The following is a 14149-nucleotide window of genomic DNA, read 5'->3' as shown; positions in this document are numbered from 1 at the left end:
GAGAAATATGGTTGAACGGAAAATAAGTTAAACCAAAAGTAAAAGTATTAACCAAATAATAAGTCAAGCCAAAGGTATGATAGACATAATTTATAATAAAATAATAAAATCAACAACAAAAAGTATAAAAGAAGAAACCTGTGATTGTGTCTTGAATTTTAAATTTAAAACTAATTAGGTTTAGATACACAAGGCAGAAGATAACAATTTTATTGCTGATATATATTTCCAATACATGACTGATTGTGGTATTGTTATGCACCGAAATATATAACAGCACTATGATTCTCATCGTCAATTAAATTTTTCAGTTTAAAATTGAAAAATATAAATTCAAATCGGATTTAACAAGCTTTAATAGTGTTATATTATTAACAATAGTTTAACACATTCAGAAATCAGACCACAGTAGCACTACAGAACTGAGACACTGCTGCCGCTCGGCTGTCGCACGGATATGTGTGTTCTCCTACTATCATCACCGTGTCGCGGACGTAGCTCGGCTGTACCTCGGCACGGGCTCGGTGCGGTTATATGTGTCCCGAGCTTATCACCAATTACTCTACCTCTGGAAGAAAGCTCAGATATTATAAGGAGTGCAGATATCCATATTAATTCATTTTCATTCCCTGAATAAAACTATCAGGTATTGAATGAATACAATTACAATATGAGTGTCAATGATTGCTAAAATTAGCTTAAAAATTTCAAGACAGAATCTTTGAGCATATACCGAGAGGTTACTGACTCAACTATGAAGATGACAAATCTTGTGAACCAGAGTTGATGTATCTTTCTAGTCACAACCTGACTTCAATTATTCGAAAAACTATTTTTGAATACCACAATTCCAAAATTGCTGAAATTCCAGTTAGTAACGGTTGAAATATTGGAGCAATAGCTCCAGATTAAATTGTAGCCACTTAAGAAGCTCTTTTTGTTCTTTCAAGTATTTCGAAAAATATATAACATCAACTCAATCAACTTCCGAAATAATTGAGTTCCAATCTATACTAAAATAATAAACTAATACTCTGTTAGCTCATTAACAGAAGTGATGTGGGTTCAATCAAATTGATTTCACCCTGTTCTATTTCTATTTTTAAAAGAATAAGTGTAAAGTATCATATACTGTAGATCACTCCCGTGTTATCGGATGGGCACGTTAACTGTCGGTCCCGGCTTAAGTATGACTGTCGTAAGACCCATTGACGGCTTAAATTATATATTCAGGCGGTAGGACCTTCCCGCAAGGGACTCCCCACCAACAAAAGCCATACGAATTTACTTTTACTTTATCATATACCGTACATTATATCATTTTCACGGTATTAATATTAATAAAAATCTATTCATCCACCGTCTCTGACATTTTGAGTATTTATTCATTCAAAATTATTTGATCATTCTTATTATCCATTTAATAAAAATGAGTAATATTATAATAGTTTGTATTATAATATTATAAATAAGTTGAGACTTGGCTCTCCATCCGAAGAAATTACAGGGTTGCCAAATCGTGTAAAATTGCAAATTTCTAATTCAACGTCACAATTGGATGTAGAATATCATCCCCGATATCCTAGTAGTCTTAAAAAAGTTTCAGGGTTGAAGGATTAAAAGGAAATTTAACTTTTATGATAAAATTGGAAACCTCGCGAAGATTTGTTTTTCTTTTGAATATAACTTTTCCCAGAATCATGGGGCGTCATAAATGCATAATAATTTTATATCAAACTAGCCGTCAGGCTCGCTTCGCTCGCCATATCTGTCTAGCCAGGGGGCTCCGCCCCCTGAACCCCCGACTGGATCGTCCAAGAATTAAATCAGCAGGCTCGCTTCGCTCGCCTGCATTTTTCATTTGAGCATTTTTATCATATGTTAGGACAATCCAGTTGGGGGCCAGACTAAACGTCTGGCTAAACGGATATAGCGAGCGAAGCGAGCCTGACGTCTAGTAATATAATATTCCCAGGATTGAAGTAGCAGTGCCCAATCAATTTTTCCGCGATAAATGCATTTTAATCTTCAACTTGGTGCCAACCTAACAAAGTCAACTCAACTTAATGCCAACCTGACAAAATTATTAATTTAGTTGCCAGTTAACAACTGTTTCGAAGAGGTACTCTATCTAGATAATAGTTCTATAGTAACATATGATATGGTAATTTCAATTATAATTAAGAGAATAATTTCAATTATAATCATAATTGGGAGAAGAAGAATATACATGCTAAAAGACGAACTTTTAAACCCTTAAAAACAACCCTTAGAGTTAAAATATTGCCAAAAGATTTCTTAGTGCGCCTCTAAAGGGCCAACTGAACATACCTACCAAATTTGAACGTTTTTGGTCCAGTAGATTTTTAGTACTGCGAGTGAGTGAGTGAGTCGGTCAGTCAGTCAGTCAGTCAGTCAGTCAGTCAGTGAGTGAGTGCCATTTCGCTTTTATATAATATATAGATATAGATTAACAGGGAGAATGTCTCCTTTCTTTTGGTGTCTGGATAATGTTTCTCCGACATAATTATAATTATTTTTTAATTAATGATTATGTTTGTCAATGTCAATACATTTTGAGCAGAAACATGATAGGCTGTAATGAAACACTGCTTGGATTATTCGAGGCGATGTTGTCATTTTCACTATGTATAATTATTATGTGGCTTGCAGTTGCTGAATTGTTCAATCGTTCTGCATTTTGTTTTTGTTGAACCCAGCTATTGATGGCATAATTTATTATGGTGGCACACCATTCAGCCTTTATATCCTTGACTTTGAAACTCCTGAGAGGCCAAAATACGCTCTTCCGAGTACGTTCGACAATTGGAAAAATAATTTCAATTATTTGTGAGAAACTTTCTCGCTTTCACAACCTACTTATCTTTTGAAACAAAAAAGTCTAGCATGTCGAAAATTTCATGTTTTCTGCTCAAAACGTCTCGACATTGACGTACATAATCATTAATTAAAAAATAATTATAATTATGTCGGATAAACATTATCCAGACACCAAAAGAAAGGAGACATTCTCCCCGTTAATTTGATTCCTGAGAATATTATATTATTATTTATTTTCCAATCACTTGATAATGGCATTATTTATAGCCGAAACATGTCGTGTTGAATAATTTTAAAAAGGGTAATCATATTTATAAATATAAGAATAAATATTTTTATTTCTATTCCTGGGAGTAGTATAGATAATTTTTATGTTTCATAAAACAAACTTTTATGACGGGAGTTCTATCAATTGATCCTATTCTATCAAGACTAATTTTGTTTGTATATCTGACAGATCGCGTGAACAGTTTAAAAAATTTCTATGAAATTTTAATTATTCAGTATGATGAATGGAGGGTATTTTTAGAAACATAAAAACATAAATACATAAAATAAACACAAGACAAACCTATTCATATTTATATTAATAAATCACAAGTAAATACTAAAGTTCTCAATTTAGATAGAAATTAAATTAAGTTACGTGTTAATTCACATTCAATTTTTCATCCCTAAGCTTTTGGTTTCAAGCTAAGATTAAAGAAAGAAATCATATAATGGTAGTCAATAATCAAAGTGATTGAATAAACTCTATTCAGAATTTTTCAAATTAACATTAAAATGTCCACTTAAAAATTCCCACTTTAATATTTATGGTAGTAAAGTTTAGGACATGAGAAATCAGCCACATTAAATGTTAGACTAATCATTATGAATGGACTCTTATTATATAGATGGACTTCCATGGAAGAAAGAATCAGTGGATTGGCTGCGTTTACACTTTTCAATAAGTTAAACGAAGAGTAAAGCTGCGTTTACACCAAAGTTATTAACAAAATGTAAACATTTGATGAACATATGTGTTAGTCAAGTTCCGTTCAATCTAATAGACCATAAGGATTAAGTTATCAACATTTTGTCAATAACTTCGGTGTAAACCAGCTTAGGCGATAGGCTATGCCAGAAATTCCAGAATAAGCAAGAGATCCATGGATACCAGAGTCAACCAATTCCAAATAAACTTGATTTGGAATTCTATTTTCAATTGCATCAAGCAAAAGCAAAAATAACATGATCATTGCTAATTTGATAACTGTCAACGAGAAATATTGATTGCCAATGGATAAAGTCGAGGTTGACTCTTAAGCCCCGCCCAATATTCCACAAAATTCGCTGCAATCAGTCTACTATTCTAAAGAGCACTTCCAACACATCAATTAATAATTCAAATGATTAGCCTCAATAATTTTCATGCCAAGCTGTGGCCTAATTCCCTTATTTATTACCGATATAGGGCAGATCCTAGATGCTCCTAGCAAATAGTAGTTCCGTGATACAAAAATTTGAGCTGAGTCTCATCTCTGAGATAACTTGAGAGGAAAAATATTGATCATCCAAGTGGCAGCTTATTGAAACAGAAATTTTCATCATTTTTTGTTGAAAACTAAAGAGAGGAAGAGAGAAAATTAACAGCTGTGGTTATAACATTTAGCAATATAATTTGAAAACATTGCATGATTCAATAAAAATATTCCCTGATGTCAAGATGAGTGCATAAGAGCAACTGGGTGACACCATAAGGCATCGCTAACTTTTGATTGCTTTTTAAAATATGCAGTTGAATGTATATTTCAACAGAGTTGAATGTGTTGTTCAAACTGAGGTGGTAGCAACGCAACTAATTATCACACTTACTGACAACGATTCTTGGGTAACTAAGTATTATAGAAGTGTATTTGAATGAAACTTGAAACGGTCCTATATATCGCTGCCCCAGTAATAACATTTTCATCGAGGGAGAGCACCTTTTCGGATACAAAATTCTATGACAGTGACGAGACTATATAATTTTTTATTCAAGTTATATTCAGCAAGCAATTTTTGTTTGTATGATGGATCTCAAAAACGATTATAACGGCTTTGGTAGAATTCAGGTTATAAATATTTTACAAAAATTTTCTGATCATTTAATTCCCCTAGCGAAGCACGGGTACCCTGCTAGTATAGTTATAAAATTATTATACAAATAAAATTGCGTGTTTCAATAAAACAGTTCATGAGCGAGTTCTTCAACCCAGGGGGTCACTAGTATATTTTCTTATTATAGTATTGAAGTTTATAGCTAAGACTCAATAGGCCTATCGTACTTGTTTATTAAAATCTTGAAGAATTAGTTTAAATTTATAATATTTGAGTTGAAAATTCAATTCTGTATAAATCTTGCCAATAGGCACTTTTTCCATCTCCCTCGCAACGATTTTTGGATTTTTATTCTACATTCTGTAATTTTCCAAACTGTATTAGTGAGCTGAAAATTTTTATAAAATTAAAAAAAATAGTGAGCAAAAATTGATGAGTTGAGTCAGTTACACACACACATCGATTTTTGTTCATATAACGTTTAATATATACTTTTGACAACGTAACAATACATGTATTCAAGCAGTAGAAAATTATATAACTATCATATTAACGTATAATATATATTTTTGATACCTGATAGACAAAAATGCATTCAATGAGTAGAAAATTATATGTAGAATAGTGCTGTACTTAAAAGTGATTGTTGAAATATCCATAGATAACAATTATTCTTCCAAATATAGGTGAACTATGATAAAAATATGTTGGCACCAAAAGATTGGAATAGATGAGATTTGATTGAGATCAATGTCTAATTGTTGTCATGTGACGTATCATTATGTGGAGTGTAGTACATTGATGAGATGAAAAGTCTGGTGGCGTCATCTACGATTGATCGGTCTGGTATACTTTGCGCCATTCCGTATACAGCCATCTGTAATTTGAAATATTGTTTATTTTCATTTTCTCATTTTTCTGCAATTTTACTGTTATTCAAGAGTCTCTAAAACGAGTAGATACATGATAGAAACTTGCCATTGGTTTCAAATGGAAGAGAATTACATGGTCCATAAGCAACGGTGCCTTAAACCCATCTTGCATGACTGTTTATTATCGAAAAACTGTCTAGACTGTGAAAATGAGGAAAATATCGCAAATTTCCTGATTTTTGAACCAAACGTATCTTATCTCACGATTATATTTTTACAAAATTCATTTACCTCACATGAAAGAGGAGATTCTGTTCTTCACATCAAGACCAAGTACCATTTTTTATCATTTCGGTTTCGGATACACAGTTTTGAATATAGAAATTGACCATTTTTCTGTGTATTTAATAGGGGCTAAAATACACTAAAAGTTTATTTTTTTATTTTTTCATCAAATTTCAATTATGATACATGATTTTGAACCGCCTTGACGAGCTGAGAAGAATGAGCTGTAGTAAGAGGAGATCTGATCATTCTGTCAAAAGTTATAAGTGTTTAAAGTTTTGATCCTTGACGTATCCTTATGACGTGCCCCCCACTAGGAAATACTGAAATTAAATGTTTCTAACGGGTGATTCTCATAGAAAATAACTCGCGTGAGATGATTTCAGCCGAAATATGTATTTTTTTGTTAGTAAGGCCTTGAAAAGGTATTATAATGAAAAATTTGTATTTTGGCTGTAGGACACGATTTTCCATTTTTGGGAATATTCCCCCTCCCCCCACTACTAAATTCGAAAATTCCTAAGGAATCCTGTTCATAATGAATTGTTCTTTCACGTGATGTGTGGTTTTTTATCTATACTAGAAGAATATCCATGTTGTATAGGGTAGAAGTGGAAGGTTTGCATAATTTTGAAAACCCCTTGAAAAATACCCCTTTTTTGAAAATTCGTAGCTCCGGAGCCAAAAATGGTAGAGTCCTGCGCGACGACTCAATTCATTGGACATTTTATTCTCCTTAATTTTGTCGAGAATGATTTTTCTTGAGAAACTCAAGGTTCACGAGATAAAATGGGAAAATTGAAAAAAGTCCGAAATTTTGGGGGTTTTTGGTGGTTTTGGGGTGAAGCCGCCCTCTGGCGTGTCAGAAAATTTCAGATTCGAAATCAGCGCCCCAAAATACATACAGAACCGTCGAGAAAAATTCTTTCGGGGCTGTTTCCTGAAAAACGACCATTTGACTGGACTAAATAGTTAATTAGCCGTGACGAGATTACTCATTATAGTCCGCGAGGTTCTCGAGGTCCGCGATATAATGGCAGTATTTTATTAACATTGATGTTGCTATCTTGTCATTCAACAAAGCTGAGAGTACTCTCTTTTTCTAGCTCAGCAATGTCGCCAGATCATTTTTAATAATGTAGAGATATAATTAATTATGAAAATTTATTATTCAATCATTGAAATATATATTTTCTTGATGAATAAAACCCAATTGATTATTTTCAACAAATTTTAACAATTAATATTACATAAGATATAACGGTATCAGCTATCTTCTATAGAATTAAATTTAGCAAGGCTGATAATCGGCATCGCTGATCTCCTGTCTTTCTCCACTGCCATAATAACGTAAACATTACTATAGTCAGATGACTTTAGATACTTAGATACTAAGTAGATACTCAGAAGCCACTCTTCAACTAGTTGAAGATAGAAACTGTGCGATACATTTTGATTTATTTCAAGCACTTGAAAATCATCGACAGTAAATTTGTCTAGAGTGGGTTAGTTACTGAGCATAGTAACCTGTTGGTTTCCTGACCAAAACCAAGCACTCATATTATGTAAAGGTTAAAAACTGTCATCACTCTCATCTGCACACAATGGCTTACAGTGATTGATCCAACCGGCACTCATAAAAATCCTAACAGCTCATTTGCAATTGCAGCCTACCTCCACAGCCTTGTACAACATGCAATTATCTTGTATGTAGGACGTAATAACTATTAATATATTTATTGAGGATGTTCTTTCCTACCTTTCCCATAGGTTTTGTCGGTGGATTCTTCATTATTTCTGTCACAGATTCTCTAACATCCGTTATGAATCGATCAGCGATTCCTTCTTTGGTATGCATATCAGTAACACACAAGTGTACGCTGGAAAAAAAGGAGACACCAAATGAACTTTCAAACATTTGTGTGTAGTTTCCAAGTGAAATTTTAATATTTTTTAAATTGTAATATTCGGTTTTTTGTAGTTTAAACATTCCTCCAAAAAATAAATTTGATTTTTTATTGATAGTTATTTTGGACTCAAAATTGAATTTTATTGAATTGAAACATTTATTCAACATACTGTTTATTCGATTGGGGTTTGAAGCAGCATTTGGGCAAATGCCTATTATTCGTATTTCAACCTGAATTGTATTCATTGTATATGAACTAATAAATAATAGTAGAATAAAAACAATTATTAACACAGTACAGAGATAATGACGTATTAGAAAATGATGATGTATTTGTTCATAAAATGTAATGGGAATAATGTTCATGAAATGGATTGATTAAAATTTGCAAACACTTACCCTACTGGAAACTGAAGGGGATTCAAGTTCCATCCTTTCTCACTGAGGCTCTCAGAAAGACTGTAAATATGGAATGAGTTGGAACCGAGTGCTACAACCGATGTCATTGGTTTGCCAAATATGAAAATCTCGTCAATTTTCCTCAGTTCACTTTCGATATAACGAGATGTTTCGATTATTCTCTTGGTTGATTTGACATAACCGTCAAATCCATACAGCATCAGAACAGCCCAGCAGCTAGCTATAGTACCTGCAACAACAAATAACCTATCATATCATATTGATAGTCAGCGGACTCGGTTGTGCAACATCGGTTTTTACCTATCTATATAGACTTTCCCTAAAGCACATTTATAAGCAATAGACACATAGAAAACAACTAAAGAAATTTTGAATTTCGCAGTATAATTTTTATTTTAATGTTCTTTAAATACTCAATTCATTATTACACCATAGATTATCTGATAAACCAGATATAGGATTAGTTATCCAAAATATCAGTCTAGAATTAGGCTTTTGTAAACATATCAACTGTACAATCTAAATACATAGTCAGTTTCACAATATAACTGTATGATCTTACAACAGTATACAAGTAGTAGGGTAGCGGTTGATTCCGTAGTCACGCTGATAATTATTAACTTTTAAGGGTGATAAGTTGCAGAACCGAGTCCGCTGATTATCAATTATGATATGAAAAATCTTTTCCCGGTGGTTCGAAACCCACCTAAAGCTGTAGGTAGGTCCACTAATCTCTCATCAGCATCCTTCCCATTGCCTGCCTGAAGGTTATTTGAGTATTACCCTCACAAGAAAAAAATGTTAGTGAAGGAAGCTGTAAATTTGCAAACAATTCATCCGTAAAACGAAGTGTTGGCTATGGCTTCATTTACCTCTGGAAATTGAAAATTTCTTCAGAATGGTAAGCTAAGTAAATAAATTGTCATGAAACCTGAACATTTTTCTTCTTCTTCTCTCTTCTGTCTTAAATTCTCTTTTCTGCCTTAAAATACCTATTGGTCGATTAGGTGGTGGCTTCCTCCCTACTGTTCACATGAAGTTTATATCACTATGAGATATATGTAATAAGGGGAATGCTCTGATGTGTCAATTGTCGAATATTGATGACTGTGTGAATGCGTGTGTGTATGTGTCTTATATTTTTCATATGTCCCATTATTCAAACTCCTATTCACGGACAAGGGCTTTGCGGAAGCTCTTTTGTGAATAGTATTTTTGTTCGCATCGATTCTCACATAAAATGTTAAGGTTCATTTCCATCATCAGTTACATTATTCCAAAATGTTGATATGAGTTGTGTACTTATAAGTTTAAAGTTAATTTCTACTGTATTATTGATACATTATGATATAGTGCTAAATTAACCTCTCAGAAGTGCCAGGTATCTCTAAATTGTGATCTGATGAGATGTTTTTTATTTTGTTGTATTGCTGATGTAAACAATAAAACTTGAAACTTGGAATTACTATTGTAAGTTGTTAATTAGTATGTCTTGTCATTAGTCGAAAAGTTGGGAAATTATTTTTGCAAATATTTGTAACCTAATAGTTAAGAATAGTTAATTGGCCTACATCTAGTCAAACAACACATTTCAAAGAAACATCTAATTATTTAAAATCAACAGTATTTCCCAAGATGTTTCCAAAAAGCATGTTCAAAAATTTTCTGTTGTGCTGCATATTACCAGGCTCGGCCACCAGTGGGACACCAAGAGTGTCTGAGCAAGTCGCAAGGCATACGTTTTTATTAAGATCATTACACTAGGGTCGCCAGCCGAGACACCAGATTTTGGCCGGGTCGCCAGCCGGCCACCAATCCTGGTTTCTCAGCTTGCTTTACACACGGCCGTCAATAGTTGCTCTCTGGGGTCCCACTGGCGACCCAGGCTGGAAGATAGGCTGTAACCATTATTAATCAAGAAATGATTAATTAATAATTATTAATAAATTATTTCTGCTTACTTGCCTCCAGACCTAGATCCACAAACCGAAGGTGACCCGTAAACTCCACCGGGCCACTCTGTGGTGACGCAAAACTGGTGCTTGTGGTACTTGGGGTCCGAATACATCACCACTGATGATCCTTTCGGTGCGAAGCCGTACTGGAAAAGTATTCATCTTATCTAAGTCCGTACTAATAAACGGTGTTTACTTATAAAATTCCTTAGCAAACACGGTTTGGGAACAAATCTGAATTGATAACTAGAATTGTTCTGATTGGTTCCAGTTACATGTTACTAGGAAACCAAATCATGGTTGGCCAAGAATTTCACAAAAATCTTTATGGACACGCTTCACATGATTTATGATTTTCCAAGTATGAGGAGTGAGGAAATATCAAGTAGATGGAGTTTTCAAGCACTCATGCATTGGACTGAAACCAATTATCGATACATTAACTACAATCTTATGTATTTTTCAACATGAATAGTTTTATTTATACTCAATTCAAGATTTCAAAATCAATCCCTGACTAAAAATTGTGTTCTTATTATGAAATAAGTCTGCAATATCGTCAAAAAACAGTGTTGAATGTAAACATTCTCAAAAACCTAATTTCATAAAGATTACTGAATTATAAATAATTTTGAAATTTGAACAATGAATTATAGTTGAAAAACTATACTTTCATTTCTTTCATCATTGAATTATTATTGTACATCAATATTATTGCAGTTTTATACTTATTGTACTCATTATATTTATTGTACATAGTTGAGTATCTTTTCTCAACATTGTACTAGTTTCTGCAGTCCAACAAGATAACTTTGGTAATGATGAATATGGCTGTGACTTTAAATCTAATGTCTCTTAACGTAGTACACTCTATTTAAAATTGGTAAATCAGTAGAGCAATACTACAGGTTTCTATAAAGAAACAAGCTGCCACTCCTCATAATGTTGAATATTATTAACTGTGGAAGTTGAAAAATCAAAGTACCCTCTTTTTAAAACTTTATTTTATCACTCATGACAAGTCTTGAGAATGGCATTTTCTAGTCTTGAAATTGAAATTGACATTTTCAAGTCTTGAGAAAGGGATTAATATGTCGAAACATGTCGTGAGTAATAAAATAAAGTTAAAGAAAATGGTACATTGATTTTTCAAATTTTGACATAAATACGAAGAATAGCTCTCACAATAAAATTTAATATTATCACCTCTTTTTTCAAATCACGTTAAAGATGATGGTTTCTTGACCATAATTGACTACACGTGTAAAATACATCAAAAAGAGTGTCTGGAGTTGATGGAATGAGGGCCAATGTGTGTGCTGACCTTATGCGTGTCAGCAGATATACTAGTAACTCCGGGCAGTGCAAAGTCGAAGGGTTGCAGTGGAAAGCCGGCGGCCGGCATGAAAGCTGTGAGGAATCCGCCCAGACAGCAGTCCACGTGCACAGGAATGTTGTACTTCAGTCCCAACTCAGCAATGGCTGCCACATCGTCACATGTGCCGTATGGGTAGTTTGGTGCCGATGCTACTAGCTGCAAAGAAGACAAACAAGTTACATTCTGTCTACATATTATGAATCATCAAGCGATACTACAAATAGAGAGTTGTAATATGCAAAATTGTACTGAGCATGTAGGGATTTTTATGATTATATCTTATGATTATTATTATTATTATCACCCTATATACGATTTATAAAATCTGTTTTTGTAACTAAGAGACTGATAACGTCTATCTAATAATTAAGATGGAAGAGGATCTTATCTTAACTGCAGTACTATAATTTTCTAAATTTTATCCATAAAAATGCAATTATCCATCAAATTGGATCCTCGGAATTATTCTAGTACTCACAAATCGAAACTCAAATTGATTTTGTCAAATAGGAATAATTTCTCAGTAAAATTTGTTCAATAAGATGAATGACTTATATTTTTAATAATACAAATAAGTCCTAGTAAGTTGATTATATGAAATAAAACTTCTAATAGGAAGTCAGTACTATTGAAATAAACTTATGTTTCATTAAGATTATAAATTTAATTTGATTTATAATATTGTAATTAAAAAAAAACATTTCAAATAATAATCTCACTATTACTATGATTAGACAAGACTCTGGCTCACAGCCTGTTCCTGCAGAATGCCCGGTTTCGCTCCGGGTCGGCTGGAACCAGAATATGTGGGATGGAACAGCGGTTTGTGAGTTGGACAGCTCCTTGCCGAAAGTAATTCCACGATTTCAATAGAATGCAATTAAGGTTCAATATCACATTGTCAGTTTGAACGGAATCTCAGTCTCAACAGGATCAAATCTATATTAAGTTCAATTGGGGCAGTTTGCACAGTCGAAGCTTAAACTGAATTTAATCAGCTGGTGGCTTAAACTCAAAATGAGCCACATTATAACAAACGAGACTTGTTATGGATTCAATCATGTTTAAATTGAAAATAAGTTTAAAGCATCTGATAAAATCCAGTTAAAGCTTTCACTGTGCAAACTTTCCTAAGAAAGTCAAAGGAAAACTGATAATATTTAGGAGATACCATGCAAGTGTTGGAGGTGATGGCCCTCTCCATGGCTCGCAGGTCAACTGCTGTGGTGTGCGGGTCACAGCGCACGTGCTTGATGCGCATGCGAAAGTAGGAGGCAGCCTTGTCGAAGGCGGGGTGCGCCGTGATGGGGACCACCATGTGGGGGCGACTAATGTTGTGAGTTGCCGCCCCATAGTCGCGGTACGCCTTGCACGCCATCATGATCGACTCTGTGCCGCCCGTTGTTATCTGCACAACAAACGATAGGCCTACACTTTAGGCTGGCCACTAATGATTCAACATTCATGATAAACACGTATGCTACACAGTCTTCTTACATTGTTGTGTGATCACAGCGAAACACTTCGAGCAAATTTTTTGAGGTTAGGTTTTTGTATATCTTATTTTTGTTGTTTATTTTTTATAAGCTGATCTATTGAGGTTAAATTATTTTTGTCATAGTCATTCAATGTCAGCTGTTTTCCATGCATGAAATCAAGTAGGTAAACAGCTTTTTGCAGAACAAATAAGCATATGATTCTCATTACAGCATACTCTTTTGTAATGAAACCATATGTTTTCTTTACAGTCGAGTATGTTTCCTAGTTCCGAAATAGGAACAGCAAAACTGCTACAAAAAACCACATTAAGCGCTACAGGTGGAATTTCTGTCAACTTCCACAAAATTCCTGATTCGGAATTTGTAAACTAGGTTATGCTTATAGAATGCATGTAGTAACTTCAGCACAAGCAGGTAATGTTTTCTATTTCTCAATTATTCTTCTTTAGACTATCATGACAAAAATAGTGTACGTTACTAGGACGTGAATATCTTTTCCAGTGCTCGAATGAAATTCTAGTCTCGACTAACGCCTCGACTAGAAACATCATTATCGCCTGCAAAAGGCCCCTTCCCGTCCATGTGACGTAAGATACTATTTTCTATCATTATAGTTTGTAATTTTCTAGTGGTTTATTTATTTTTATTGGTTGTTCATTTTATGTTAGAAGGCTCTCGTTGATGATGAACATGCGTATATTATGTGAACATGTTTATCAAGCATTTTTACCGTTAAAGGCCAGCCTTAGACTAGACGAATAAGTTGATGAGTGGATGAATATACGAGTCAATCAATAAATGAGATGGTGGATAAATTGACAATCGAAAATAAATGAATAAGATAAGAATGATAAAAAATGTTGATAAATTCATGAATGAACAGACACATTAAAAAATCAAGTAAATAA

At 33.7% G+C, this 14149-nt stretch overlaps 1 protein-coding gene across 2 annotated transcripts in view; it reads right to left on the bottom strand.

The window, feature by feature from the left end:
- Positions 1-4734: 4734 nt before the first annotated feature.
- The window catches only part of LOC111049806 (sphingosine-1-phosphate lyase), a 20354-nt gene continuing 10939 nt past the window's right edge, over positions 4735-14149 (bottom strand). The window contains exons 5-10 of one of the 2 annotated variants that reach the window (XM_039432851.1): positions 12914-13150; positions 11689-11898; positions 10375-10510; positions 8389-8638; positions 7840-7960; positions 4735-5800 (exon numbers count right to left, since the gene is read on the bottom strand). In XM_039432851.1, coding sequence (XP_039288785.1) covers positions 5678-5800; positions 7840-7960; positions 8389-8638; positions 10375-10510; positions 11689-11898; positions 12914-13150 — 1077 coding nt within the window. In that variant the 3' untranslated portion in view covers positions 4735-5677. The remainder of the gene's footprint in view (positions 5801-7839; positions 7961-8388; positions 8639-10374; positions 10511-11688; positions 11899-12913; positions 13151-14149) is intronic. The other variant, XM_039432850.1, reaches the window with a different exon arrangement.

The sequence above is a fragment of the Nilaparvata lugens genome, chromosome 7 (genome assembly GCF_014356525.2).
Source record: "Nilaparvata lugens isolate BPH chromosome 7, ASM1435652v1, whole genome shotgun sequence".
NCBI classification, from domain to species: domain Eukaryota; kingdom Metazoa; phylum Arthropoda; class Insecta; order Hemiptera; family Delphacidae; genus Nilaparvata; species Nilaparvata lugens.
Note: the sequence above shows the minus strand (reverse complement) of the source record. Positions and strands in the feature narration are given on the sequence as shown.